This window comes from Scylla paramamosain, chromosome 5, assembly GCF_035594125.1.
Source record: "Scylla paramamosain isolate STU-SP2022 chromosome 5, ASM3559412v1, whole genome shotgun sequence".
NCBI lineage: Eukaryota > Metazoa > Arthropoda > Malacostraca > Decapoda > Portunidae > Scylla > Scylla paramamosain.
The window spans coordinates 3,583,855-3,611,691 of NC_087155.1; the positions used below are offsets into that span (position 1 = coordinate 3,583,855).

The 27,837-nt window shown below is 40.5% G+C and overlaps 1 protein-coding gene across 5 annotated transcripts in view; it reads right to left on the bottom strand.

Moving 5' to 3' along the window:
- The window catches only part of LOC135100422 (transmembrane protein 242-like), a 51,946-nt gene that overhangs the window by 23,926 nt on the left and 183 nt on the right, over positions 1 to 27,837 (bottom strand). Inside the window, exons 1-4 of one of the 5 annotated variants that reach the window (XM_064003272.1) lie at positions 26,765 to 27,837; positions 26,201 to 26,411; positions 14,528 to 14,651; positions 7,176 to 7,263 (exon numbers count right to left, since the gene is read on the bottom strand). The exon at positions 26,765 to 27,837 is cut by the window's right edge and continues 4 nt beyond it. In XM_064003272.1, the coding sequence (XP_063859342.1) occupies positions 7,176 to 7,215 (40 nt within the window). In that variant the 5' untranslated portion in view covers positions 7,216 to 7,263; positions 14,528 to 14,651; positions 26,201 to 26,411; positions 26,765 to 27,837. The remainder of the gene's footprint in view (positions 1 to 7,175; positions 7,264 to 14,527; positions 14,652 to 26,200; positions 26,412 to 26,764) is intronic. The other 4 variants (XM_064003268.1, XM_064003270.1, XM_064003269.1 and 1 more) reach the window with 4 other exon arrangements.

The following is a 27,837-nucleotide window of genomic DNA, read 5'->3' on the forward strand; positions in this document are numbered from 1 at the left end:
CTTCTTAGTTGAAGCAGAAAATATAGTTAATGGTCGTCCCCTAACTGTGGACCATCTTAACTCCCCAGAAAGTCCTACACCATTGACACCCAGTAATTTGTTAACTATGAAAACAAAGGTAGTACTGCCTCCTCCAAGCATTTTCATTAAGAAGGACCTGTACTGCATAAAGAGATGGCGCAGAGCACAATACCTGGCCAACCAGTTCTGGTCCAGGTGGAAAAAGGAGTATGTGCAATTCCTACAACTTAGAAATAAGTGGACAACACCAAAGAGGAATCTCAGTGTAAATGACATAGTTATCATCAAAGATCAGAATGTAGCAAGGAACCAGTGGAAACTGGGAAGAGTAACAGAAGTATCTCCTGATCATGATGGCCTAGTAAGAAAGGTTAAGGTCCTGGTTTCAGACTGTAATCTCGACAACCAGGGAAGACACATAAAGGCAAACAGGACCATCATAGAGAGGCCAATACATAGTCTAGTATTGCTGTTAGAAGGTAATGCATAATAATAGACCGGAGCATCCCCGCCAAGGAGCCAGTGTAACAAAACATATTATGTGCTAATCCTAGTCTTAAGGTACATACTAATGTTAATTTAAGGTAAATTGTTACACAATTTAGGGGAGCCATGTTACTGTATGTAAAGCGTATGTACCTCACGTCATTATTCCTCGGCATTTATAAGTGAAATGTTCAATAGTTTTCTATTTGCATGAAAACGTGTAATATGTGTAAGTATCAGTATTTAATGCTATATTAAGCACCGAAGCCGATGCTCACTTGTTAGTAGTGTGGGGTTAACCTGCTAGTCGTCTGCGGGCATCACTCACGGCCAAGTCGCGCTCAGACAAAGACGGGCAGGATGGTGACCGAGGTAAATACTTTAATTTTGTAGTTAAAACTGATTGTCATAGTGCCAAGTTAATTGCATGTATTGTTAATGAATATTGTAATATGTTGAAAGTGTTTAATATCCGTGTATAATGTTATTTTGTAAGAAATTGAGACCGAGAACTTGTTCGCAGTTCTTACGGTCATGCCTACCTCATCAATAAACGTCAGAGAGAGAAATGCCTTTCCTCGACCCTACGATGATGGGTGTGATCAGTAAAACAGATCACCTGAGAGCCAATTGATGCCCAGCCAGTGCGGCTACAGAGAGAGAGAGAGAGAGAGAGAGAGAGAGAGAGAGAGAGAGAGAGAGAGAGAGCAAGCAAGCGAGTGGTGTACCACTAGCCACTGTCAAGGTCACCCACTGACCATCACACAGCCACAATTTTCTCTCTCTCTCTCTCTCTCTCTCTCTCTCTCTCTCTCTCTCTCTCTCTCTCTCTCTCTCTCTCTCTCTGTGTGTGTGTGTGTGTGTGTGTGTGTGTGTGTGTGTGTTAACTTATCTGAGAGAGAAAGAGAGAGAGAGAGAGAGAGAGAGAGAGAGAGAGAGAGAGAGAGAGAGAGAGAGAGAGAGAGAGAGAGAGAGAGAGAGAGAGAGAGAGAGAATTGCATCAAGGTCCCTCAAAGGCTGTCTTTTCTACTTTTCCTCCAGACAGCATGGTTATAGAAAATTATGATCATTCAAACACAAAACATAAAAGGACAAAAACCATGGAGCAATGAGCTACACGTGTTGTTACACTTATGTGAACAAACTCACCGCTTGCAACAAGCAGTCAGTTCTCAAAGCAGTTGCTCATATCCAGTGTTGCCAGAACTCCATCATGCAAGACTTTCAAAATGAGTCGGCTGCTCCAGACTTTGTCCACTGCTTCCGAGATCCATTTAGGAGGGTACATCAGCCTTTTTTGCCATCTTTGGTAAAACTCATTCAATCATTTTGAAATTTTTATTGTAAGTGTGTCTTAATGCTAAACTTCAGTTGTCCTAATGTGATGGTGATAACTGTAAAAAAAAAAAAAAAAAAAAAAAAAAACCTAATTTAGTCCACCTAGCATATAAAAAATTACGTAGTTATGGCTTTCCAAAACTGCTTTAAATTTCATCTGATTAAAACTAGAATGAATACTTTTGAGTTTTTTTTCTGATGGTTTTTCATTTTATATGCCTGTGTTATTTTTAGTAAAACTGTAAACTTGCATGTTTTTTTATTTTGTCAAAAAAAAAAAAAAAGGGAAAATTTGACTAAAATATCTGGCAAAATAGAAATTCTGATCAGACTAAGATGTAGAATATTAAATGGTGATCACTTTAGAAAAAATTAAGGTAATTATAAATTAGCAGAGTTATTAAAACGCAAAGTAGAAAAAGTTGCTTTCAAGAAAACAGGGTGCAAAGATGAGTCTCCATGATGCTCCAACTCAACAGAACTTTTGTGGCGAGTAAAAGAGTTCTGTCTAGAGACGTTCATTTCTCATTTTTTTCATTAGTGGCCTGTCCATCCTGTTGTCCTTCTTGAGGCCCTTGTGAAGAATAGAGGTGTATGGCAGGACGAGACAGTGATGGAGATTGCTGGCAACATAACCACTGTTGTAATCCATTGTCGCCACAGCTACTACAAAGATGAGCTTTCTTTTTGTAGCTCTGAGGTGTTCCAGGCAGTGTAGCCATATGCAGCAGTAGAAGGACTCATTTGGGTTCTGTGTGAGTCCCTGCAGACATCTTTTCATCATTTCATCTGAAGTAAGCCGAGTATACACTCTCTTCACTAATTCCAGCTGCTCAGGTGGGAGGGAGAAGAATATCTTCATTTCTCAATGGCTTGGTGGTGTTTCACCTTTTGCTACTGCAGTCTGAAAATTTGAATGAGTGTGAGAAACCTCTTCTGTTTTTGAGCGCTTGAACAAGGAGCTGAGGCCTAAGCCTGCTGGTGTTGATGGTAATAACATTGCATCTGTTTCTCACTGATTTTTCATCTTTCCAGCAGTGTGCTCTTGCCTTGACAAAGGCCTTCTTCCTCTTCTTACATAAGGTACTTGTTCTTGGCATGATGAGACCAAGCGTGAGTGTTCAGAAGTAAGAATAATGAAAAGTACGATAGAGCAAGGTGCTGCACCCTCTCTCACTTGGAAGGGCACTGGTACTGGTAGATTTAGACTTGGCCCTGAGGTTGTGAGGGGATGCCAGCTGTTCAGATAGATGTCGTGTTTTACAAGGTAGAAAAAAAAAAACCCCTCTCTCACTTGGAAAGGCACTGGTACTGGTAGATATAGACTTGGCCCTGAGGTAGTGAGGGGATGCCAGTTGTTCAGATAGATGTCGTGTTTTACAAGATAGAAAAAAATAAATAAATAGATAAATAAATAAAATAAAAAATAAAAATTCAGGAATAAAAACACAATTTCGATGGTATGTCATCACCCCTATATCTCATATCAGTTGCAATCCATTGTGTTAAAGTGTTTTCCATGGCTAACTTCAGCATTTCACTACCCCATGATTGTTTATTTTCTTCAGTTGTCCACTCCTCCCAATTTACTTCTTTACAATTAAGTCACCCATGATGGTCAGGTTTTTGCAGTAGCTTGTAAGTTCCTCCATATCTGATAACATTTCTATTTTACTTTCCTTGTGTGTGTGTGTGTGTGTGTGTGTGTGTGTGTGTGTGTGTGTGTGTGTAAGGACAAGTGAAAGAGACTGGCTAAGAATGTGAAGAACACTTCATCTACTCTCTTTTCATTTTCTTTTATCACTTTACTATTCTAAGACTAGCACTCAGTCCTCATTTCTTCTGGCACAAAAATTTGCAGAATTTCCTCACATGCTCTCTTTACTTTAAGCTAGCCATGATACATTTTCTGTTCTTCCTTTAAGTCTTGTATATTTTATTGCATCACTTCTGCTATTATTGTAGCAATTTTACCTTTAAATACATCAAATATCTTTGCATCTGATCCCTTTGACACTGTTGTCCTAGTTTTTCTTTGTCTCTTGCACATCTTCTCATATTCCTCTTGAAATCCGTTCTTTTTTTACCTCTTAATAAGCCAACATATAACTCATCTTCCCTTTATCACCATTCCAACCATACTACATCTATCTTTCATTTTCAACCAAACTACCACAGCATGAAGATATGACTTTAAACTTCCTTTTCAGTATCCTCATTTCCAACACTTTCCACTCGCATAATTAACCTAATTCTTCTGTGCACTGTTTTTACCTCATTTCCTTATGTACCTATAGATAATTTTATGCTGGAAGGTGTAAGTGAGGAAGAACTTTAACACCTTTGTTACAAGTGCAGCATTCCAACCCCCATCTCCCACACCAAATTTTTAGTACACTTCTCTCAATTTTGTTGGTGTTTATATTTATCTTTATACCCTCACTTAGTCATTTATCTATTTTTTCATGTGTTCAGATAGATTTTATCTAAAGATCTATATTATAAAACAAAACCATGAGTCTACATAGGGTGGTGGCAGTGGTGTTTGGACGTCATTACTCATTTTCCTTGCCACTGCCCAGCTCACTATTATTCTCTGGCATATATTCTTCACCCAAGTCACTTACGATGACACCTGACCCTTGCAACTCAAGGATCACTTCACACCCTGATTCACTCTCAGATGGAGATAAAGATGACACACTAGTGTCAGTCACACACTGCATGGGATCACCACCCATACCCCTGAAATACAACTTATTTGTCATTTTGTCATATCATAAAAATCATTCAAAAACGACAAAATAAGCCTATTTATTATCAGTTAAGCTATGAATTACAAGGGTAATTCATTGGTTTCTCAGAGGAAATTTCCATGAATTACTATGATAACTCATCAGTAATAGAGGGGTTAAGCAGATGTTTTAACCAGATGCCCTCCTATTCTCATTTGCTCCACCTCAGGGTTTGAAAAAAAAACTCAGGTTTTAAAAAAACCCCAGCTGGTTTTTTTTTGTTTTATTGTTTTTTGGGGCTTTATATATCTATTTCCATATTCTTCATATTTATATGTAAATCAGTTTAAATAAGCAATTAAAAAGTGATCTAGGGTGAAACAAAAGGTTTTAAATGTTTTTTTTCTTTTTTCATGCAAAAGAGGGAGTGGTAAAAAAAAAAAGGCCCACTGAGGTGCCAGTCCCCAAACAGAGTTGAAAGCAATAATCAGATATTACAGAACAAGTGTCTTGAAACTTCCCTCTTCAAAAAGTTCAAGTCACAGGAAGGTGGAAATACAAAAGCAGGCATGGAGTTCCAGAGTTTACCAGATAAAGGGATGAATGATTGAGAATATTGGTTAGCTCTTGCATTAGAGAGGTGGACAGAATAGGGGTGGGAGAAAGAAGAAAGTCTTGTGCTGCAAGGTTGTGGTAGGAGGGGAAGTATGCAGTTAGCAGGATCTCAGAAGAGCTGTTGGCCTGAAAATAGCAGTAGGGGATGTGAGAAATGACTCAGAACACCTAACTTCATAAAAGCTGTTTTAGTTAGAGATGAGATGTGAGGTTTCCAGTTACATTATAGGTAAAGGACAGACTGAGGATGTTCATTGTAGAAGAAGAAGACAGTTGTGTGTCATTGAAGAAGGAGGATAGTTGTCTGGAAGGTTGTGTCAAGTTGATAGATGGAGGAATTGAGTTTTGAGGCAGTTAACAATACTAAGTTTGCTGTCTCAATCAGAAATTTTGGAGTGATCAGAAGTCAGGCATCCTGTGGCTTTCCTGCAAGAACTGTCTACTTCCTGAAGGGTTAGGCATCTACAAAAAGATGTGAGAAAGTGCAGGTTGGTATCATCTGCATAGGAGTGGATAGGACAAGAAGTTTGGTTTAGAAGATCATTTATGAATAATAGGAAGAGTAGGTGACAGGACAGAACCCTGAGGAACACCACTGTTAATAGATTTAAGAGAACAGTGACCATCTACCACAGCAGCAATAGAATGATCAGAAAGGAAACTTGAGATGAAGTTACAGAGAGAGAAGGACAGAAGCTGTAGAAGGGTAGTTTAGAAATCAAAGGTTTGTGCCAGACTCTCTCAAAAGCTTTTGATATGTCTAAGGCAACAGCAAAAGTTTCACTAAAATCTCTAAAAGAGGATGACCAAGCCTCAGTAAAGAAAGCCAAAAGATCACCAGTAGAGCAGGCTTGACAGAGCCCATATTGGCAATCAGATAGAAGGTTGTGAAGTTATGTTTCAAAATCTTCCTGTTGAGGATAGATTCAAAACTTTAGAGGCAGAAAATTAAAGCAATAGGACAGCAGTTTGAGGGATCAGAATGGTCACCCTTTTTAGGAACAGGTTGAATGTAGGCAAACTTCCAGCAAGAAGGAAAGGTAGATGTTGATAGACAGACAGAGTTAAAAGAGTTTGACTAGGCAAGATACAAGAACAGTGGCATAGTTTTGAAGAACAATAGGAGGGACTTCATCAGGTCCATAAGCCTTTTGAGGCTTTAGGCCAGTAAGAGCATGGAAAACACCATTGCAAAGGATTTTAATGGGTAGAATGAAGAAGTCAGAGGGTGAAGGAAAGGGAGGAACAAGCTCTGAATCATCCAAGGTAAAGTTTTTAGCAAAGGTTTGAGCAGAGTTCAGTCTTAGAAATAGATGAGATGGCAGTGGTGCTATCAGGTTAAAATAAGGGAGGGAAAGATGAAGAAGCAAAGTTATTGGAGATGTTTTTGGGTAGGTGCCAGAAGTCATGAGGGGAGTTAGATCTTGAAAGATTTTGACACTTTCTATTAATGAAGATCAGACACTTAGGTCATGCAGATACAGACTGGTCTGGCTGGACAAAGCCTGTGTTAACTTGTACTATACAGGAAATAAATGGGTCAGGCTTGATTATTTTTACATTTTTTTCATGTATATGTACATATATAGATCTTATTAATCAATATAGAACTAAATTTTGACAAAAAAAAAATCTTTTGAGGAGGTTTTCTCTTGGGGTGGATTTTTTTTAATGCCAACCCTGCTCCAACTACTCCTCATTTTTCTATTGCAACTCATTACTTCCAGCCTTTTTATTAATATCTCTAATCAAAACTACATTCTCCCTCTCCCAATTATTCAAGAATTAATTCAGCTCATTCCAAAATTTCCTAATTTCCTCTCTCCCTTTTTAACTTCCATTTACAGCTTCATGCTTACATATTCATACATACTTATCTATCTCTACTTTCCCCATTGCCCATGCTATCCTTGATCTACACCATTCATCTGTTTCAACTCTTTTCTGATCACTGCTTACATATTACTTCTAGTCACTTACCTTCATATTTGAATTTCTCAGGTGATGCACTCTTTCTCATGTTGGTGATCTTGTTGATTTGTGGTAAACTCTGCAAAGTCTTTTGTGGCTGTGATGAGAAAAAAATGTGGAAAAATTATATAATACATCTAATATTTTTTTATATTTTTGAGCTCAGAATAAGTAAAACTTGTGCAAAGTATATGGCACCTTTTACATCCTTATTTAACTAATCAGTATAGATACAGATTATTTTGAAGATTTTCTCCCTAATTTTCCAGTACAATGGAACTTTGGTTACCGAACTCTTCCCTTTTCAAACAAATTGGTTTTCGAACAAAATTTAGAACTCATTGTTGCTTGGGTTGCGGTACCATAATTCAGTTCTAGAACAAAGTTACAGTAAAATCCCTCTCATCCAGCATTCGATTTTACTTCGGCAAATCACTTGTCTGCTAGATGGTGCCGTTCACATGAGATACACTACACTTCGCCACACAGTCAGTTACTGCGCAGACACCACACAAGTCGGACGTCGGTCTCGCCTCCTGTTAAGTTGTTACGACTTCTGTTATCGGTGAGTGATAGGAATATTAAAGTTTTCTTGTTTGAATTGTGTATTATGATTTCCATTACCTGTTATAAGGGTGGAATATTGTCTTTTATTATCCGTTACCTGATTATAGGGCGGAGTATTGCCTATGGATATCCGTTACCTGATAAGGGCGGAGTGTTGCCTATTTGAATCCGTTACCTGAATTAAGGGCGGATTGTGGACTATAAATATCCGTTACCTTGTATAAGGGCGGATTATTGGTTATATGATATCCGTTACTTGATATAAGGCGGATTATTGGCAAATATGACCATATTTGGGCACTCTCGTGAGCCGACATAGGTGCGAGATGGTTCCATCTTGTTACCCATTATTGGGGCAAGAGGAATATTGCCTTATTTACAAGCCCGGGGGCAATTGACTTCCCAAATTACTAAAGGGAAAAAATTTTATTTGGGCACTCTCGTGAGCCGACATAGGTGCGAGATGGTTCCATCTTGTTACCCATTATTGGGGCAAGAGGAATATTGCCTTATTTACAAGCCTGGGGGCATTTGACTTGCCGGATTATTATAAGGAAGGAGTTTTTTATTTAAAGTTACCCTGTGTGTGAGGTTAAGGCACCCGTGGGGTTATAAAAGGAACTGCTGTTAAAAGGGGTGGCATCTTGTTAACATTAGCCGCCATGTCTAGGATGCCTTCTGATGCTTGCCCCAGTCCTGAGAGATTCAGAACTACCAGCATGCCAAGCACCTCAGCTAAGGTAAAGGGACTACACAAGGGGAGTAAACATGAAGAAAGATCCAGATCTAAGAGCCGTTCTATTCGTCATGAGAGGTTAAGTTACTCTTGGTCACCTTCCCCTTCTCCAAAATACGATGGTGAAGACAGCAATGCGCCTTCTTTGGGCATGATTATGGATGCTTTGACTGAGTTGAGGAAAGACATGGACAAGCTTAAGAAGGAAAATGGGGCTGTGAAGTCAAAAGCAGTTCATAACAATGCTCCCCTGTAGGTGTCAAATAATACTTTGATGCCTGATTCTCAGGAATCACAGGCAGGATTTTCTGGATTTAGAACTCCACTGAGGGAGGACAGTGATGAGGAAGAGGAAATCCAGAGGGATGTTCCTCATGATAGTATATTGTTACAAGGTGCTAAGAATTATGGACCCATGGAAACTGTCTCAAAAGAACTTGACAAGGAAATTGCTGCAATGGTGAACCACCTGTTTATTAATGGCATGAGGCAGGAAGATTACAAAGCCATTGTAGAGGATGAGGTGACATTTAGACCAAATAACTGCCATGCATTAACTCAAATGGATTGCAACCCACAGGTCCTGGACGCACTGCCTGCAGAGGCAAAGAAGGCAGACTTCCGCTTAAGGGAAGTGGGAAAAAAGATATTACCAAGGCAGCTACTATTGTTGTAAAATCGCTTACTGTGCTAGACAAGGTGGCACGTGATGAAGAGCACCAAATTATTGCAAATGAGGTGGCCATGCTCAATGGTGCATTAGCATTATTGGGTAATGCCCACTACAGAAATAACTTGAACAGGCGACATATCATAAAGAGGGACATTAATCCCAAATATTCTCATTTGTGTGCTGACAAGGCTCCCATGACGGGTCTATTGTTTGGGGATGACCTGTCACAAGCCAACAGAAATATTGAGGAGGCAGAAAGGCTGAAAACCAAATTCACTTTTAAGAAGCCTACATCTTGGACTGCAAGCAGTGGCAGATTTGGTGGAGGTAAACAATGTAACTTTTTTGCCAAGGCCTCCTCCTGTGGATTCCCATCCAGATATCAGCCGTATGGTTTTAGCAGGATGCCCTCCAGTGGTGAACACAGGCGCTCCTACCCTGCTCAAGCTTGGACAACAAAAAACGTGAGAGGCTGGGGTCAACATAACCCCCGGCGTTAACCCAGGTGAGAGAACAATTTGAGGCTGGGCAACTTCACAAGTTTATCAATAAATGACGTGTGATTACAAGTGACCTGTTCATTTTGGATATGGTGGAACATTGTCATCTGAATATAGATGAAGCTAATATCGGATATTTATTTAGAGAGGATATACAGTATGTCTTTAGTGAGGAATAAGACGGGGGATTATAGGATGGTGTTAAATCTTGAAAACTGAACAGGCATGTAGAATATACTCATTTTAAAATGGAAAATTTTGAACAAGTATTACAGTTGCTTAGTCAAGGAGATTATATGGCTTCTATAGACCTTAAGAAAGCCTATTATTCAGTAAAAATTGCATAGGAACAACAAAAATATCTGTGTTTTAGATGGTTAGATAAGATTTACCAGTTCACATGTCTACCTAACGGGTTTTCGGATGGTCCTCGTCTATTTACAAAACTTCTGAAGCCAGTTTTCTCTACACTTAGGCATAAAAGCCACATCACTAGTTATATTGATGATTCGCTTCTGTATAGTAGCTCTTTGCCGAGAACATTCAGTTGTTGCAGAGTGTAGGTTTCTGCATAAATGTGGAGAAATCTGTTTTAAGTCTCACTACGCGTATTGAGTATTTAGGTAACGTGATAGATTTGGTGGCCATGACAGTTACCTTGCCGGTGCGTAGGAGGGATGAGATTATACAGCATTGCTCTCTTTTAGTCAATAGACAAAGAAAAAATTAGAACTGTGGCAAGAGTGATTGGCCTGCTGGTGGCAGCAATCCCAGCTGTAGAGATGGGGAAGATGCACTATAGGAGGATGGAAAGAGCAAAGATCAAGGCTTTGGAAGAGGCATGTGGAGACTTTAATAGATGGATGAACATTACAGAGGAGATTAGAACAGATTTAAACTGGTGGATTAAGGAATTGGAGAATCAAAACAGGAAAATATTCAGAAATGCACCACATACTGAGTTGTTCACAGATGCTTAAAATCTAGGATGGGCAGGTTGCCAAAATAGCATCACTACCAATGGCAGATGGTCCCCTGAAGAGGTGCATTCGCACATTAATGCGTGAATTATTGGCTATGTTATTCTCATTGAGATCTTTTACACATCTCCTTAGAGGTTTACACGTCAGGGTGTTATGTGATAACACCACAGCGATTAATTAAGTGAATGAAATGGGAGGTGTTAAGTCAATAGTTTGTGATGACATTAGTAGGAACATCTGGGAATGGTGTCTTAGTAATGGGGTATGGCTGACAGCTTCCCACATACCAGGCAAATGTAACGTCATGGCCGACGAGGCATCACGTTACTTTAATGACGGACATGAGTGGCAGCTGAATGAGATGATATTTAAGGAATTGTGTTCTATATTTGGGAATCCTTGTATAGACCTATTCGCTTCACGTTTGAACAAACAAATGACTCCATTCTGTGCATGGACACCAGATCCAGAGGCTGCATATATTGATGCAGTTACAATTCCGAGGGCTAAATTTAAATTGGTTTACCTCTTTCCTCCCTTCTCTCTGATCTCTAGATGTCTGCTGAAGTTAAGGGAGGAAAGGACCAGAGGATGGATCATAGTGCCACTTTGGCCATCACAACCGTGGATGGGGGTGCTCCTTCGGATGCTAGTAGACGACCCTCGGGTCATACAGAGAAGGAAAAATGTGCTAATGCATCCGTCAACTGCTGAGGAGCACCCAATAATGAAACACACAAATTTGATGGCTTGTCAGTTGTCCGGAAACAACTTGGAGAACGTGGCATATCTAAAGAAGGTACGGAAATCATTATGGCCTCTTGGAAACCAGCAACAGGTAGACAATACAACACTCACATCAAGAGGTGGACACTCTTTTGTAGTAGAGGGAACATTAATCCCATTGCACCATCTATAGCAGATATATTAAACTTTCTGTCTCGTAACTTTCAAAGGAATGTGGGTTATGAAAGCATTAACATGGCGAGAGGGACTCTATCTGCAATAGGAATTATGGTGGAAGGCTGCAGAGCGGGCAATCACCCACTTGTCAACAGATTTCTGCGGGGAGTCTTCAACTTACGCCCTTCTACACCCAGGTACGCAACAACCTGGGATGTGAAACTTGTATTACAAAAGATAAGACTTGTGGAACCACTACACAGCCTAACACTGAAAGACTTATCGCTAAAAATGGTGATGCTGATGGCAATGACACAAGCAGCCAGGATCCAAACTTTGCACTTATTGTTGGTGAATATGGCATTTGGAGAAGAATCTGTTTCAGTTTTGTTAGGAGGTAACATCAAGCAATGCAGGCCAAAATTTAATGTTCGTACTATTGTATTTAAAGCTTATCCTCAGGATTACAGATTGTGTGTAGTTAAGGCTATGAAAGAATATATAGAAAGAACTGAGAGACTAAGGACAGAATCTGGAAATGCAGATGGGAGACTACTCATAAGTTATATAAAACCCCATAGGGGTGTTTCTAAGGACATGGTGGCAAGGTGGCTTAAGACCATGTTATGTAAGTGTGGGATTGATACCAAGAGGTACACAGCAGGTAGTATTTGACCTGTGTCAGTGTCTAAGGCCAAGACACTGGATGTGCCTACTGCCACCATCATGGCAAAAGCTGGTTGGACGCAGGAAGCCACATTTGCTAAATATTATAATAAGGATATACAAGGGGAAATAGACCCTTTTTCAAGAAGCAGTGCCAGGCTCAGTATAATGTAAGGTTTGAAATGTTATCAGCAGTAAAAATCATGTTCTATTTTCATAAATGACAATGGGGTTTTTGTAATAGGAACTTTTATTTACACCTATTTACAAAATGTGAAATTTGACAGAACCCTTTACATACAACACCCACATGACTTTAAAATCTCATGTGAATGGCACCATCTAGCAGACAAGTGATTTGCCGAAGTAAAATTACAGAAGTACATGAGACTTACTGTAGGTTAGTTGAAATGTGCTTCGAATTTTGCGAGGCACATCACGTCTGCTAGATGGAGTTCACATGCCCTCCACTCCCTCCCTTTGTTAATTGATGATTCTTGGTTTACACAACAAAAATTCAAGGACTGGAAGGGTTGGGAGATAATATTTCATGTGGGTAGTTGTATCTTTAAAGACTGACTGTGTGGCGAAGTGTAGTGTATCTCATGTGAACTCTACCATCTAGCAGACGTGATGTGCCTCGCAAAATCCGAAGCACATTTCAACTAACCTACGGTAAGTCTCATGTACTTCTGTAAGTATCCAGCAGCTTCAAGTATCTGGCACATTTTTCCCCGAGCCTTAAAATCAATAAAAAATCAATGTGTACTCATAGAATCGATTAAAATTCCCGCGTGAGGCATACTTTGTCCCCTCGCCACCAGAGCGCACTGCTTCGCGCCACCCGCGGCCCAGTGCACTGTGATTACTCAGTGACTCAGTCCCGTGTGTGTACTGTTTATCGCCTGACGCCTTCATCATGCCTAAAGTTATAGAAAAGAGGAAGCGTGTTGTGCTTACACTTAAGCAGCTGATTAGATCAGCTGATCTTTGTTATGGTAAGATGCGTGAGTATAGGGCGGTGATTGTGGACATAATTTCACTTCTATTCAAGTATCCGGCAATATTCAAGTATCCGGCATGTCGGCGGTCCCGTTGATGCCGGATAAGAGGGATTTTACTGTACTCGATTTCAAATATTACAAGACAGCAAAAGCTGCAGTTTATTACTAATTTATAGTTTCTCTAAATATTTACTTCATTTTTATATATTTGGAGGAGGGACACAGAGTGTAAGACAGTAATTCAATCTTTGAAATAAGGTAAATGTGATCCAGTTGAAAAGCTTCAATGCAAAGAAAGTTTTTGGTGCTCAGGAGTAATCCAGAGCCTCCTGTGGCTCTCTCAATGATCCCCAACACCATCACTACTGCACAACTGCATTTTACCAGTAGCTTTTCCCAGCAGCAAGATGTCTAAGTGTTATGATTTCCTTCATTTTGGCAATGAGTGAGTTGCTCCTGTGTCCCTCTGTAAGGCTTCCCTCACTAAATTGAAAACAAAGAAAATACCTGCATGTTATAAACAGTATCTTCTGATGAGTTCTGTCACTAAATTCACTCAATACATCCTTTCTGGATAAATAGTTTGTGAGCTGGAGATGTTGTGAAGCAGCCATCTTGGCTGTGGGAGCATCTAAGATGCTAATACAGGGTAGACTGATGTCTGAGAACAGATTAATCCATTTACCATTGATTCCTATGAGGGAAAATAGTTTCGGTTTTCAAATATTTCAGATTTTGAACAGTATTCAAGAAGAATTAACTTCTAGAACTGACATTCCACTGTATTATAACATCAAAAAAATGTTATTCATTAGTGATGAAATATATCTAGCAAATTTTTCCCACATATCTCTTCCTCATTAAAGTCTCAAACATTTTTCCAATTATAACAGAAAATTTCTCCTTATTTTTTTCCCAAGACCCCTCAATAAATGAATTATATATATTACAATAATAATATCATAAACAAACTATTTGGTCTAAATATTTTCTGCTGGAGCATTTAATGTCTGTTCATGAAAATTTAAAAAGAAAAAAAAATTAATTCTAAACAGTTCCTACTTTCTTTTTTTCACTAGAATTACAGATAATCAATGAAATAATAACAAGATAAGCTAGACATTTTATCCTACTGATTTCAGTCTAAGAAACCATAAAAGACTCAAGTTGCAAAGAAATAAAGATTTTGCCCATGTAAAATTTACCTTCAAGATTCAGAAACTTTTTCTGGTTTCACAATACAGTCAGTGCCATAGTTATAGTTACCATGCTTTTTTTTTTTACTTGTCAGATGCAGACACAAAGAAAAAATGTTTATTGGGTACTCACATCTGGGGACTGATTCTGTCAGGTAGTTAAGGAGGAAGGGCTGAAGATTACTCCAGATGTCATGCAACTGTTCATCAAATTTGAGGATAGTTGATGTGATGTTTGGACTGGAGTCTGGCTGGTCCTTTAAGGGGTATCACCCAGGATAAATTTCTCCCAACATATTGGCTGTTTTTGTTTGTAGCTAGGCAAAATGAGCAGCAAGCATCTTGTTGCTCTCTTTTTGTTGTCAGCAAGAATGGAAAATAGTTATGTTGCCTGATGTGTTGGGAGTATTTGGAGTCAAATGGCTGTTGTGTTACAAGCTATAAATGTAAACTGAATATAAACTATTGTACTTCATGAGACAAACTGTCAACCATAAAACTAAAAAAAATTGAAATACATATGCAACTATGTGATTGTGATTTGATTGTCTGGTGTATGAAATTATTCATAGCACTTGTTTGACAACTGCAGCTGGCAAGATAAACAATGTGTCATGATGCAGTCCCATGCTAAGTTTTGCTGGAGTGAGAAAGTTTAGCACAATTGAGCTATAGTAATCCATACTATTAATTGGTACTTGGGGTGTTGGCTATAGGACCTGCTTGTGCTGTTACTGCTTCAACCACAGAGTGACCTCACCAGACCTGACTATGGCCAGCAGAAAGCAGCCTGTGAGAACAGTGCCACACGGCCTATATGCATTGCCAAGTGGATTTACAGTATTGTTGTTCCATCAACAAATTGAAAGCCATTAAAAAAACCATGCAGTCATATATAATAACATATAATTTTAGAATAATTAAGGCAAAATAAAGTGGCTGAAGAGATGCTGGTTGGGGGTTTGTCAATGGAATGACCAGGCATCAACACAATGGTCCAGTCCCTGTTTGATGCCAAACTTATTGGATTTGTGGTATCACTAACAAAAACAACCAACATGTTGGGAGAAATATGCCCTGTGTGATGCTGTCTTTATATACTCCACTCCACACACTCCTTGATTGATTTGGCAGAGGGGCAGTGCAGCATCCTGCTGCAAAATCTCACACTGGAAGGCCACAAAACAATCTAGATTGTCTGCCAGCTGTTCCAAGTACCTCTCCTTGTTTATGGAGACTTTTTTTAGGAAGTACCACTAATTTGCCAGTCCTGTGATACCCAAATGCTCCCAACACCAACACCATCACTGAAGCAGGGTATTTTACTGTCCCATGGATGTTCCTTGGTTGGTATGGGTCCAACTCAGGCTGTAACTTCACCTTACCTCCCATTCCTAGTTATATGAAATGTGACCTCAATGGTCTATGGTACCCTTTTCCACTTCTCTGTGTCCCACTGCAGATATTTTTTGCAAATTTGACTCTTTTCTTTCTTTGAACTTTAAGAGCAGTTTTCTTCATGATGCCCAGTGTTCATACCAGAGTTGTCCCTCAAGCATCACTGGATGGTGTGAACACTTACTTGTTCTAGCAGTCTCAGGCACAGTGAAGAAAAAAAAAGGCATGAGTGTCACTTATGCCAGATACTTGCAGTTCCTTTTTTCACTGAAGAGATTAAGCTCCTCCCCCTCTATCCTCATTCTGTATGACTATAACACTGACATTCTCCTTAGATGGTTTTACAGATTTCTACTAATGTCACAATAATATAGTCACCCAGGCTTCATGAGCCAGAGTTTTTGGTAAACCTATATGACATTTGAGTACCATAATTCTTCATGTATAGGTTGAATTTTGAAGGTCAAATATTTACTTGTACAGTACTTGTATTTAGTTATTCAAGGCTATATTCACTGACATGCAACACTCCACAGAGTGTTACACATGTTACACATGATAAGCAGTTGTGATACTCATGTCAATCATGTCATAACACTCTGTGAACTGATGACTCTTCACTCTCTTCTTGAAAATCACGGTACTATCACTATTCTGGATACCAAATGGAAACTTGCTAAAGCAAAGAGCCTTGTAACACATTTTTCATATGCCCAAAACCTTATTATCAAGTTGCTCCTTGGTTCATCCAGTCTATATTTTTCAGCACTATGCCTTGGCTCCATGGAAGTATTAACTTGGAAGTCTCTTAGTAGGTTGTTCATGTACATTTGTTTCTCAGAAGGTCAGATGACAGATTTTGTAAATTATCCTTGCCATAACAAGTCATTGGTTCAAATCGACGAACATGGGAGTTATTGTCTCACAAAGAGGTAATTCTTTGATCAGTCTTGCAGCTCTGTTCTATATGTATTGTATCTTCCTTAACTTATAGTTTGGCAAATCATAGCTGAGGAAATTGCAGTAGTCCAATTTGCTAATGACATAGATATGAAGAAGCATTGTATGTTCATCCAGCTATTTCATGAGAAAGGCAATGTTCCTTAGATGGTGGCCGGTAATTCACTATAAGATTAATATAAGCATTGAATGAAAGATTGCTATCTAGTAATACCCCTAGAGCTTTCACTTCTATTTTTACATCCAATGTACTCCTATGCAGTCATAACCTTGAAACATCCAGGCTTCTGAGATTGGTCTTCTTTCCAATAATCAGACACTCAGTCTTATCCGCATTCACTTTTAACTGGTTTGAGTTCATCCAGTCCTTAATATCCGGGCAAGAAATTTGCAGTTGACATATACACATGAGTAGGATTTCTTAGGTTGAATATCTTGGAATCCAAATGTAATACAAAAGGCTAGTGCAACTCTTCTTGGCTTCCAAAAATTAATATTTACTTTTTATTACAAGAGAAATTTACCAGTTACTTAATGAATTGAGATTTCTTGTGTCTCTAGTAGGTGGAGCTCACAAATTCACTTTATATAGTGGCTTCAATAGTCTTTGCTGAAATGTTAACCACAAGCAAAGTTATCACACACACACACACACACACACACACACACACACACACACACACACACACACACACACACACACACACACACACACACACACATTGGAAATGAAAATGGGAATGATGGATAAAATGATGAAGGCTAGAGAAATACAAATATGCTGGAGGAAAGGGTGAAAAAGACTGAAGTCTAAAACAAAAATGGGGATAAGCAAATAAAGGAAAGCCAAGAACAAGTTAAGGAAATGGCAGAAAGATCCATAAATAAGTGTGAGGAGTTAGAGAAAAAAGTGAGTTATACAGAAGTAGTGAAGGACCAGAAGAGTAAAGAAGGCTTGACAAAAGAAGTTATAAAGGTAATAAAGGAAAAGGAAAACCTGGTAAGAGACACTGTAGGTAAAAAAGAAGAGCGTAATGATCTTTGGCCTGGAAGAAAGTGAGATAAAAAAAATTTGTATAAAATAGAAGCAGAACAAAGAAAAACAGCTCAATTAGTACTGAGTGATAAAAGAAGGGGATACAAAGCTGGAAGATAAAATAGGGGAGGTGTACAGGATTGGTAAATACGATCAAGGAATAATTAGACCATTGAAAATCAAACTAAAATCCCAAACAGCAGATGAAGAAACATTGGCAAATGCGTGGAAGCTAGCCAAAAGTAACGAGTTTAAACAAGTCTGGATTAGAAGAGAAATGAATGAGGAAGAAAGGAAGAAACTTAATGAATTGAAAAGTGAAGCAAAAGAGAGGAACGAACAGAGAACACAAAAGGAAAAGGAACTTTTTTTACTGGAGAGTAATAGACCTAAGGTTGAGGAAGTGGTACATGTGAAGAGTGAAGGGTGCAGAGGCACAGCTGTAAGAGAGGGAGGGACATGGACAGTGGCATACACTAATGTGGATGGTTTAGTTTCTGTGATGAATGAAGTGAATGAATTTATAAAAGCAAATGAACCAGACATCATGGCAATGGTAGAAACTAAACTAAGAGATTCAGACACCAAATTTAGGAGGGGGAAAGTAAAATATGTGGATAAAAAACAGATGTGGAAAAGGAGGAGGGGGAGTGATGATGCTTGTTAAAAAGGGTATCAGGGTGGAGAGTGTGGAAAAGGCAGAAGGCTTGGTGGAAGGCCTAAACCAAAAACCCACCAAAAACAAAGGCCTGGAATAGACAAGAGCATGAACAGTTGCTGAGTGAGACAAAAGAATGGCTTGTAAAGAAAATTAAAGAAAACAACAAAATTGTTATAATGGGAGATTTAAATTGTAAAGAGATAAATTGGGAGGAGTGGAACACAAGAGGAGGAGAAGACTCATGGGGAGATAAGGTTCTGAAACTGGCAATGAACAATATTATGACACAGTGGGTTGAGGAAAACACTAGATACAGAGGAGGAGAGGAGCCATCAAGACTTGATTTGGTATTATCAAAAGAAACAGATATTATAGAAGACATGAACTATAGTTGTCCACTAGGAAAAAGTGACCATGTCATGATAAGATTTTGTATTAAAGAAAAAGAGAGGAAAGTAGATGTGAAGATTATAAAAGTGAAAGATTTAATTATGGTAAGTCAAATTTTGAACAAATGAGGAGATACTTTGGTGAAGCGGACTGGAGTACACTTATCACAGCAAGTAATGTGCAAAAGAAGTGGGAAGCTTTCATCAATATTTATGAAGAGGGAGTGAAAAGATATGTACCAAAAGTAGAGACAAAGAGAAGATATAACAATGACTGGTATAATAGATGTGAAATAGCTAGGAGAGGGAAATGGCATGGAATAGATGATGGAGGAAAAATACGCAGGAGCTATGGCAAAACTACACAATTACAAGAAATGAATATGTAAGGGTTATTAGAGAAGAAAGGAAAAATTACGAGAAAGATGTTATGGACAAATACAAAGAGGAACCAAAACTATTCTTCAGATATGTGAACAGCAAAATGAAAAACAGAGAAGGAATAAGCAGATTGAAGGTGAATCGTCAAATGTGTGAGGATCTGGCTGAATTGGCAGAAATAATGAACAGGAGTTTTCAATCAGTATTCACAAAAGAGAAAACATTTGTGTGGCAGAGTGAGATGAGTGAGGAAATGGATCTGGGGGAAATCCAAGTGACTGATGAGGATGTCCAGAAACAGATGGAGGGACTAGACGTTAGGAAGGCCCCTGGACCTGATGGAGTGTCAGGATGGATACTAAAAGAGTGCAATCAGCAGTTGACATGGGTAATACATAATATTATTGTGAGCTCCCTAATTGAAAGTAGAGTCCCAGTTGAATGGAAGAGAGCCAACATAATGCCAATCTACAAAGGTGGTAGTAAAGAGGAGCCCTTAAACTATAGACCTGTGTCTCTAACAAGTGTGGTGTGCAAAATGTGTGAAAGATTGAAGGATAAATGGATGCAGTACCTAGAAGGAAATTAAGTGATAATAAAGCAACAATTTGGATTTAGGAGAGGGAGATCGTGTGTTACAAACTTACTGAGTTTTTATTCTAGAGTGGTGGATATAATGCAAGAAAGAGATGGATGGGTAGATTGTGTTTATTTAGACCTGAAGAAGGCCTCTGATAAAGTGCCACACAGGAAATTGTTGTGGAAGTTGAAGCATAATGGTGGGCTAAGAGGGGGCCCTTCCTGAGATGGATGGAAAATTTCTTGACAAACGGAGAAATGAGAACGGTGGTAAAAGATAAAAAAAAAATCATCATGGAGGGAAGTCATAAATGGAATACCCCAAGGCTCAGTACTTGCACCAATCATGTTTGCAGTCTATATAAATGATATGAGGAAGAGTGTGAACAGCTACATGAGCCTTTTTGTGGATGATGCAAAGTTGCTGAAGAAAGCTGAGAGTGTAGAGGACTATGAAACGTTACAAGAAGACCTGAACTAGATATCAGAGTGGAGTTATAGATGGGAAATTGAATTTAATTTAAAGAAGTGTAAAGTAATAGAATTTGGAAAAAGTACAAGAAGAGTAAAAGGAAATTATGTGTTGAATGGTGTAAGGTTGAGTGGAGCAGAAGAGGAAAAGGATCTCGGTGTTACAGTGACTGGGAACCTGACCCCGAAGAGACACATTAGCAAAATTACAGGAGAAACCTATAGCTTGTTGAGAAGAATAAGGCATATATGGATGAAGAGATGGTCAGGAAGATGATCGTGTCGCTGATAAGACCTAGACTAGAATATGAAGCAGTAGTGTGGTCGCCATACAAGAAAAAGGATATAAGGAAGTTGGAGAGAGTTCAGAGAGCAGCTATGAAGATTGTACCAAGTATCAGGGACTTGTCATATGAAGAGAGACTGAAAAGGATACATCTACCAACATTGGAAAAGAGGAGAGAAAGCAGAAACTTGATTGCGATATATAAAGCATATATGAGGGAGTAGAGGGGGTGGACTGGAGCAACTTAATGGTCTGGGATACACGGGACACTAGAGGACATGGAAAGAGGCTGAAGAGGAGTGCTTGTAGAAGAGACATCAAAAAGTATAGTTTCCCATATAGAAGTATTGATGTATGGAACAGTCTGGATGAGGAGATAGTAAATGCAGAAAGTATACATGGATTCAAGGCTAAGTTGGATATTAAAAAATATGGAGATGGGACAGCATGAGCATAGCTCTTTTCCCATAAAGAACAACTAGGTAATACAACTAGGTAAATGCACACACACACACACACACACACACACACACACACACACACACACACACACACACACACACACACACACACACACACACACACACACCCTCCCCTCCCTCCTCTTATTCAATGCAACATCTCTAGCCAACAAGATGGACGAGTTAATCGTGACGGTGAGTTCTACTTGTGCAGACATTGTGGCAGTTACTGAGGCGTGGCAGATTGTTCCTGAGGTGTGCACAATGCAGGACTACCAGCTCTACCATCACCTGAGGTCGGGACGCAGGGGGGGGGGGGAGTGGCTGTTTTCTGCCGCTCTACCCTCAGCCCCTCACACCTCCCTGTCGATATTCCAGCCGGTTTAGAGGCCCTGTGGGTGAGAGTCACGCCCCCCTGCCATCCCAGCAACACGGCCTCCATCATCGTGTGCGTCGTGTACCACCCCCCACGAGCCACCACAGCACAGTTACTCACCGCTCACATCATCGACACTGCTGATGCCCTGAGGGTGAAGTATCCTGCCGCCAAACTGGTCATCTGTGGGGACTTTAACAGATTAGATATCAACGATATCCTACACCAGCTACACCTCACCCAGGTCGTGGACTTCCCCACCCACCAGCAAGCCATCCTCGACCTTATACTGACAGACCTGGGCCAGCAGTACTCGCCCCCCAAGCCGCTGCCTCCCATGGGACGGAGCACCCACCTCTCCATACTGTGGACACCCACACCCACCACCTCGACCCCCCGGTCAGCTGTCACTAGGACCCACTGCCCCATGCCTGACTCAGCCATGAGGGAGTTTGGGCAGTGGGTGACACAACACCCGTGGACCGAGGTGCTGGATGTGGAGGACGTCCACTTAAAATGGCAAAATTACGTCGCCACCACCACAGAAGCCTTCCACCGCTACTTCCCAACCAAGAGCGTCACAACGCACCCGTCTGATGCTCCCTGGATGACACCCCGCATTAAAAGACTCATGCGTCAGCGGACCTGGGCGTTCCACTCCTGCCCGGTCCTATACAGGAAACTAAGAAACAGAGTGATCAGGGAGATTAAGGCTGCAAAGGCAAACTATTACCCAGACAAGATACACCACCTAAAGCTGACAGACAGTGGTACGCTAAGATCAAGGCTTTGTGTGGCCTACAAAAGCACACTTCGTCTCTTCCTTGCACCTCACACCTTCCTGCTACTCTCGCGGCTCAGGAGATGAACGATCACTTTGCTGCTATCTGTCAAACCTTTCCTCCCCTCCACACCACTCTGCTTCCTGCCTATCTTCCAGCTCCCTCTCATCCCCCCAGTGTCCAGGCAGTGGATGTTTTTAAGAGAATACTCAAATTCAAATCAAGATCCACCACTCCCACTGACCTCCCGATAAAAATTTACAAGGAATTTGCTGTAGAGCTAGCAACACCGCTATGCTCCATAATAAACGCTTCACTCTCCCAACACTCTTGCCCCGAGGACTGGAAGACATCTTACGTCACCCCCATCCCCAAAACCTCCAGTCCACAGTCACTCAATGACCTCAGGCCAGTTTCTATCACCCCCATCCCTAGCCTTATTTGTGAAGATTTTGTATACTCGTATGACTGGGCCTACACCAAAATCTGTAATACCGTGGATATCAGACAGTTTGGAAATATTAAAGCCACCTCTACCTCCCATTACCTGACCAGCTTCCTTGAATTCATCCACAGCCACCTGGACAAGCAAAACACCTCTCTAGCTGTTGCTTTTGTGGACTTCAAAAAGGCTTTTGATCTTGTTGATCACACTGTTGTCATCAGCAAGGCAGTACGAGTAAGTCTGGGTCTCCCTCCTAACCTGATAGCGTGGCTAGCCGACTTCCTCACAGGGAGACGTCAGGCCGTTCGCTATCAGGGCTCTGTATCTACTTTCCAACAGCTGACATGTGGGGTCCCCCAGGGGACCAAGATGGGTCCTCTATGCTTCCTCCTCCTCATTAACGACGCCCTCACTGACACCCCCCATCGCTGGAAGTATGTGGACTGCACCGTGGGCGTCCCAGTTTCCACCAAGAACCCGGACTACTCGCCACTGCAAGCGATTCTGGAGCAGCTGCAGACATGGACGGAGGAGAGCAGGATGACCATCAACCACAGCAAAACTGTGGTGATGCATTTCTGTACCTCCTCTGTACCAGTGCCCCCTCCCCAGCTCTCAGTGGGCCCTCACCCCTCCAGGTGGTCCGATGTGCCAAGCTCTTCGGAGTCACGGTGGACGACCAGCTGACCTGGAAGCAGCATGTCGCCAGCACCATAAGATCAGCTACCTACAGGCTCTACATGCTGCGCAGACTCAGGTCGCTGGGGACGCCGACAGATGAGTTAAGGGGGGTGTATCTTACCTTCATCCTCCCCAAACTCATGTACGCCTCCCCAGCGTGGTCCTCCTCCCTCACACAAACTCAACAGCTACAGTTGGAGTGTGTGCAGAAAAGGGCGTGCAGGGTCATCCTTGATCCTGCATACACCACCTATGAAGAAGCCCTGAACACCCTGAGCCTGTCCAGACTATCCACCAGGTACCGTGAGGCTCTGGAGAAGTTTGGAAGGGGACTTCTGCATCATCCACGTCTCAGAAACATGCTGCCGCCTGACGCGCCTCGCCCAGCCCGTGCCACCAGACACCACAACAAGATAACGCCCCTAAAGGCGCCGCGTACGGACCGGTACAGACTCAGTGCGATTCCCACTATGGTGCGAGCCATCAATCAATAGTCCCTTCTAGATTTGACTTCCCTTTAGGATTAATGTCAAGTATTTCCCCACCCCCAATGTACATTTTCAGTTTGTTGACTGCCTAAAGAATAAACCGTTTATTATTATTATTATTATTTTATTATTACACACACACACACACACACACACACTTGATTGCATTGTACAGATTGCTGAGTGAGATGGAAAAACTAGATAGGGAACATCTCTTTATAATGAATGAAAGAGAAACAAGAGGACATGGAAGAAAACTAAAAGGGACATAAAGAAGTTTAGCTTCCCTCATAGAAGCAAAGTGGCATGGAATGGACTGGAAGGGGAAGTGGTGTGTGCTACAAATATTCATGACTTTAAGGAAAAGTTGGATAAAAGCAGTTATGGAGATTGGACAGTATGAGCTTAGCTCCTCTCCCGTATGTCACAACTAGGTATGATTATAAGTATGGGGGAGGAAGGGGGATGGCAAATAAGCCATGAGGTTCGATAAGTCATAAGAGCTAGAGCCCCTATTATGCCAACTTTGAGAGATTTTATTGTAATCAGAACACTATAGATTGAAATAAAACCCCATTGGAGATTTTCCACAGTATCATATGTTTGTTTACATCTGCCATGTCATGATTCTGCCAATCCAGTTACCAATTTGAATGTTTTTTTTCTTTTCTGATACACTATCAAAGACTCTATATACTTTGACAAATTAAAAGGTATGAGGCCAACATTGAGGCCCTCTCATTAAATTACTGATTTATACCAGCTGCATTCATCTACAGCTTTTGATAAATTTTCATCAGATCACCATAGTCCAAATGGAGTACAAGTCAGTAATACCTGTCCCATGACTAGCTTACCAAATTAATATCACAGCTATTTATGGACAATATTTATCTTTGGCAATTCCAGAAGGGGCAATATTCCTCTGGTTAGGTTCAGTTAGCTTAGCTAAGTGTTCTTAGGGGAGTCCCAAGGTGGAAAAGCCCCAGTATACATTAAGTTAGTGCCCTTGGGTGGATAATCATGATAGGACTAAGTCTCCACAGTTAACTTGGAATAAGTTAGATTAGTGTCTTTGATGTTATTCATGGAAACAAACCTAGTTCCCATTGTTATATTTATTTATTTATTACAAATTCATTGCTAGAAATGTCTGCTTTCCCTAGTTAATCATGTTTTTATACATTTTTTCCTACTTTTTTAGTTGTCTGCATAATTTTGCATGATGAAACTTGTTGCAAACTGTTTTTTAAAGCACTGCTTTTCACCACACAATTTGATTCTTGATAGTTTTGCCCACTACCACATTTCTTTTGTTAATACTGACAGGTAGAGACTTACAATGAGCAAATATCACCTTGCATCACATTTCATTATGCAAATAATCAACATAACCTTACTCTCCAAAAAAAAAAAAATGCATAGTAAATTAATGAAAAGGAGTAATGAACTGAAGCAAATAATGAGCATATTTATAAAATGGATGACAGTTAGGACAGTGTGGCCTAGTGCTAGTTCACATGGTTTGCTACCAGAGATCATCAGGCCACTATTTTTTTTTTTTTTTCCATGTACAAGGGACACAAGCCAAGGGCAACAAAATCCAATAAAAAAAAAAAAAGACCCACTGAGATGTCGGTCCCCAAATAGGGTCTGAAGCGGTAGTCAAAAAATTGAAGGATAATTTTCTTGAAACCTCCCTCTTGAAGGAATTCAAGTCATAGGAAGGTGGAAATACAGAAGCTGGCAGGGAGTTTCAGAGTTTACCAGAGAAAGGGATGAATGATTGAGAATACTGGTTTACCCTTGTATTAGAGAGGTGGACAGAATAGGGGTGAGAAAAAGAAAGTCTTATGCAGTGAGGCTGCGAGAGGGGAGGCATGCAATTAGTAAGATCAAAAGAGCAGTTAGCATGAAAATAACGATAGAAGATAGCAAGAGATGCAACACTGCGGCGATAAGAAAAAAAGCTGATGACAGTCAGTTAGAGGAGAGGAGTTAATGAGACAAAAAGCTTTTGATTCCATCCTGTCTAGAAGAGTGGTATGAGTGGAACTCCCCTAGACATGTGAAGCATACTCCATACATGGACGGATAAGGCACAGGGTTAGCAGCTGGAAAGGTGAGAAAAACTGGTGAAGACATCTCAGAATGCTTAACTTCACAGAAGCTTTTTTTAGCAAGAGATGAGATGTGAAGTTTCTAGTTCAGATTTTAAGTAAAGAACAGACTGAGAATGTTCAGTGTAGAAGAGGGAGACAGTTGAGTGTCACTGAAGGAGAGGTGATAGTTGTCTGGAAGGTTTCAGAGAACAACAGGAGGGACCCCATCAAGTCCATAAGCCTTCCTTGATGGCAGACAGTGACAGTTCCTACTGTAAGATACTTAAGGTACATCTAATAATTCACTTACAGTGATCAGGGAGACTTGTTGAGGTTTCAATAGGACCTCAGCACCTCCAAGGTGCTAGTAGCAAGTTGTCAACCAACAGATTCTCTTAAGTTGACCAGTCATCTGGTAGAAAGCCTTCTTCTTCTCCAGTTGAAGGATGTTCTAGATGGTTGTCCAATTCACTCTCCCAAGTATGTCTGGCAGGAAGTTCAGCAGGTGTTGTTTGGGCTACCTGAACAGAAAAATCACATGAGCCCTTTTGCATACTATTGGTTGCATAGCAGAATTCTAATGCACAGCTTCAAACAAGCAAAGCAAAATAAGTACCATGCATTAACAAAATTCTTGCCTATCTCAAGTTGAGACAAAAATATTTTTTTCTGGTAGATTTCAGTGTCTTTTGAATTAATCTGCTAGGTAACAATTTTCACCACAAATCAGTATGGTTTTGATTCCCTTCCCACCACATTGGTCTCATGCCAAGGGACTGCTGGATGTTAAACCAAATTTAACCAAGCCTAATTAAACCTGACCTAACTAAACCAAACCTAATCTAGCCATAAATACTTCATAAAAAAATCTTACTGTCCTGATGGAGCAGCATTTCATTCATCCACACCTTCTCTTTCTGGCCTTCTTCTCACAAGCTATAGTTGCCATAGCACCTCACACTCACAGCAGAACTCTGTTCACCTAAAAAAAAGCCAGGAAATCTTGAGTATTTTCATGAAATTGGGCAATATAATGAGTAGAACATCCATTGCACACAGACATCTTCCTCAGACTGATTCAAATTTAGGCCATGTCTTGCTCCTCTTATAAAATATAGTGCTATGATTAGCTGAATGAATCAATAATTTTTTTATTGGCCCGTGGCATTATCTTTATTCAAAGAAACCAACTAGCGTGATGTATTTCACAACAGCACACTGAGATCACTCACCACAGTGTGACACACACATATGAACATATATCACTCAGTGGACAGTTGACAATTTAATGTCAAGCAGGGTAATGCAGCACTCCAGGCAGTAGTCTGGGTGCAGTTCAGATAAGATTTTGAAAATTGCTAGAGGCATTATAATAAATTTCCAATGCATATATATGAGTTGAAAATACTCATAATGAAAGGATCTGTTCAGTGAGACAGGTAAGAAATGTTGCTGTTTCATAGGCAAGAAAATTTATATAAATCATAACATGCACCTATAAGCAAGAAAGTTAGCCACTAGTACTTATAAGGATTGCTGTCCTTTGGAGGATTTCATAGTGGAGGGAAGGGTCAAAACCTGCCCCATCCAGCAACATGGCATGAGTCAGGTGGTGAACACCTAGGGCAGAGAGGCTGGCATAAAGGTGACATGCTCAGGCTGTTTAAACGAGGTCAGTAGAGAAGGCAGTGCTCGACTGTTTCCTCATGATTTGGAAACCAAAAGCATTAGAGGCTGTCAGTCAGGTGTAATCAGTGTTTGTGGGCTTGCTTGTTGCAGGGCAGCTCGTCCATTCCTTCTCCCCTCTATATATGATGGTCCTTCCGCCTGCATAGCCATCGCTTCGCTTCTACCTTCTGCATCACTAATAGCAATCCACCCACGAGAGAGAGAGAGAGAGAGAGAGAGAGAGAGAGAGAGAGAGAGAGAGAGAGAAGCATGCAAAAC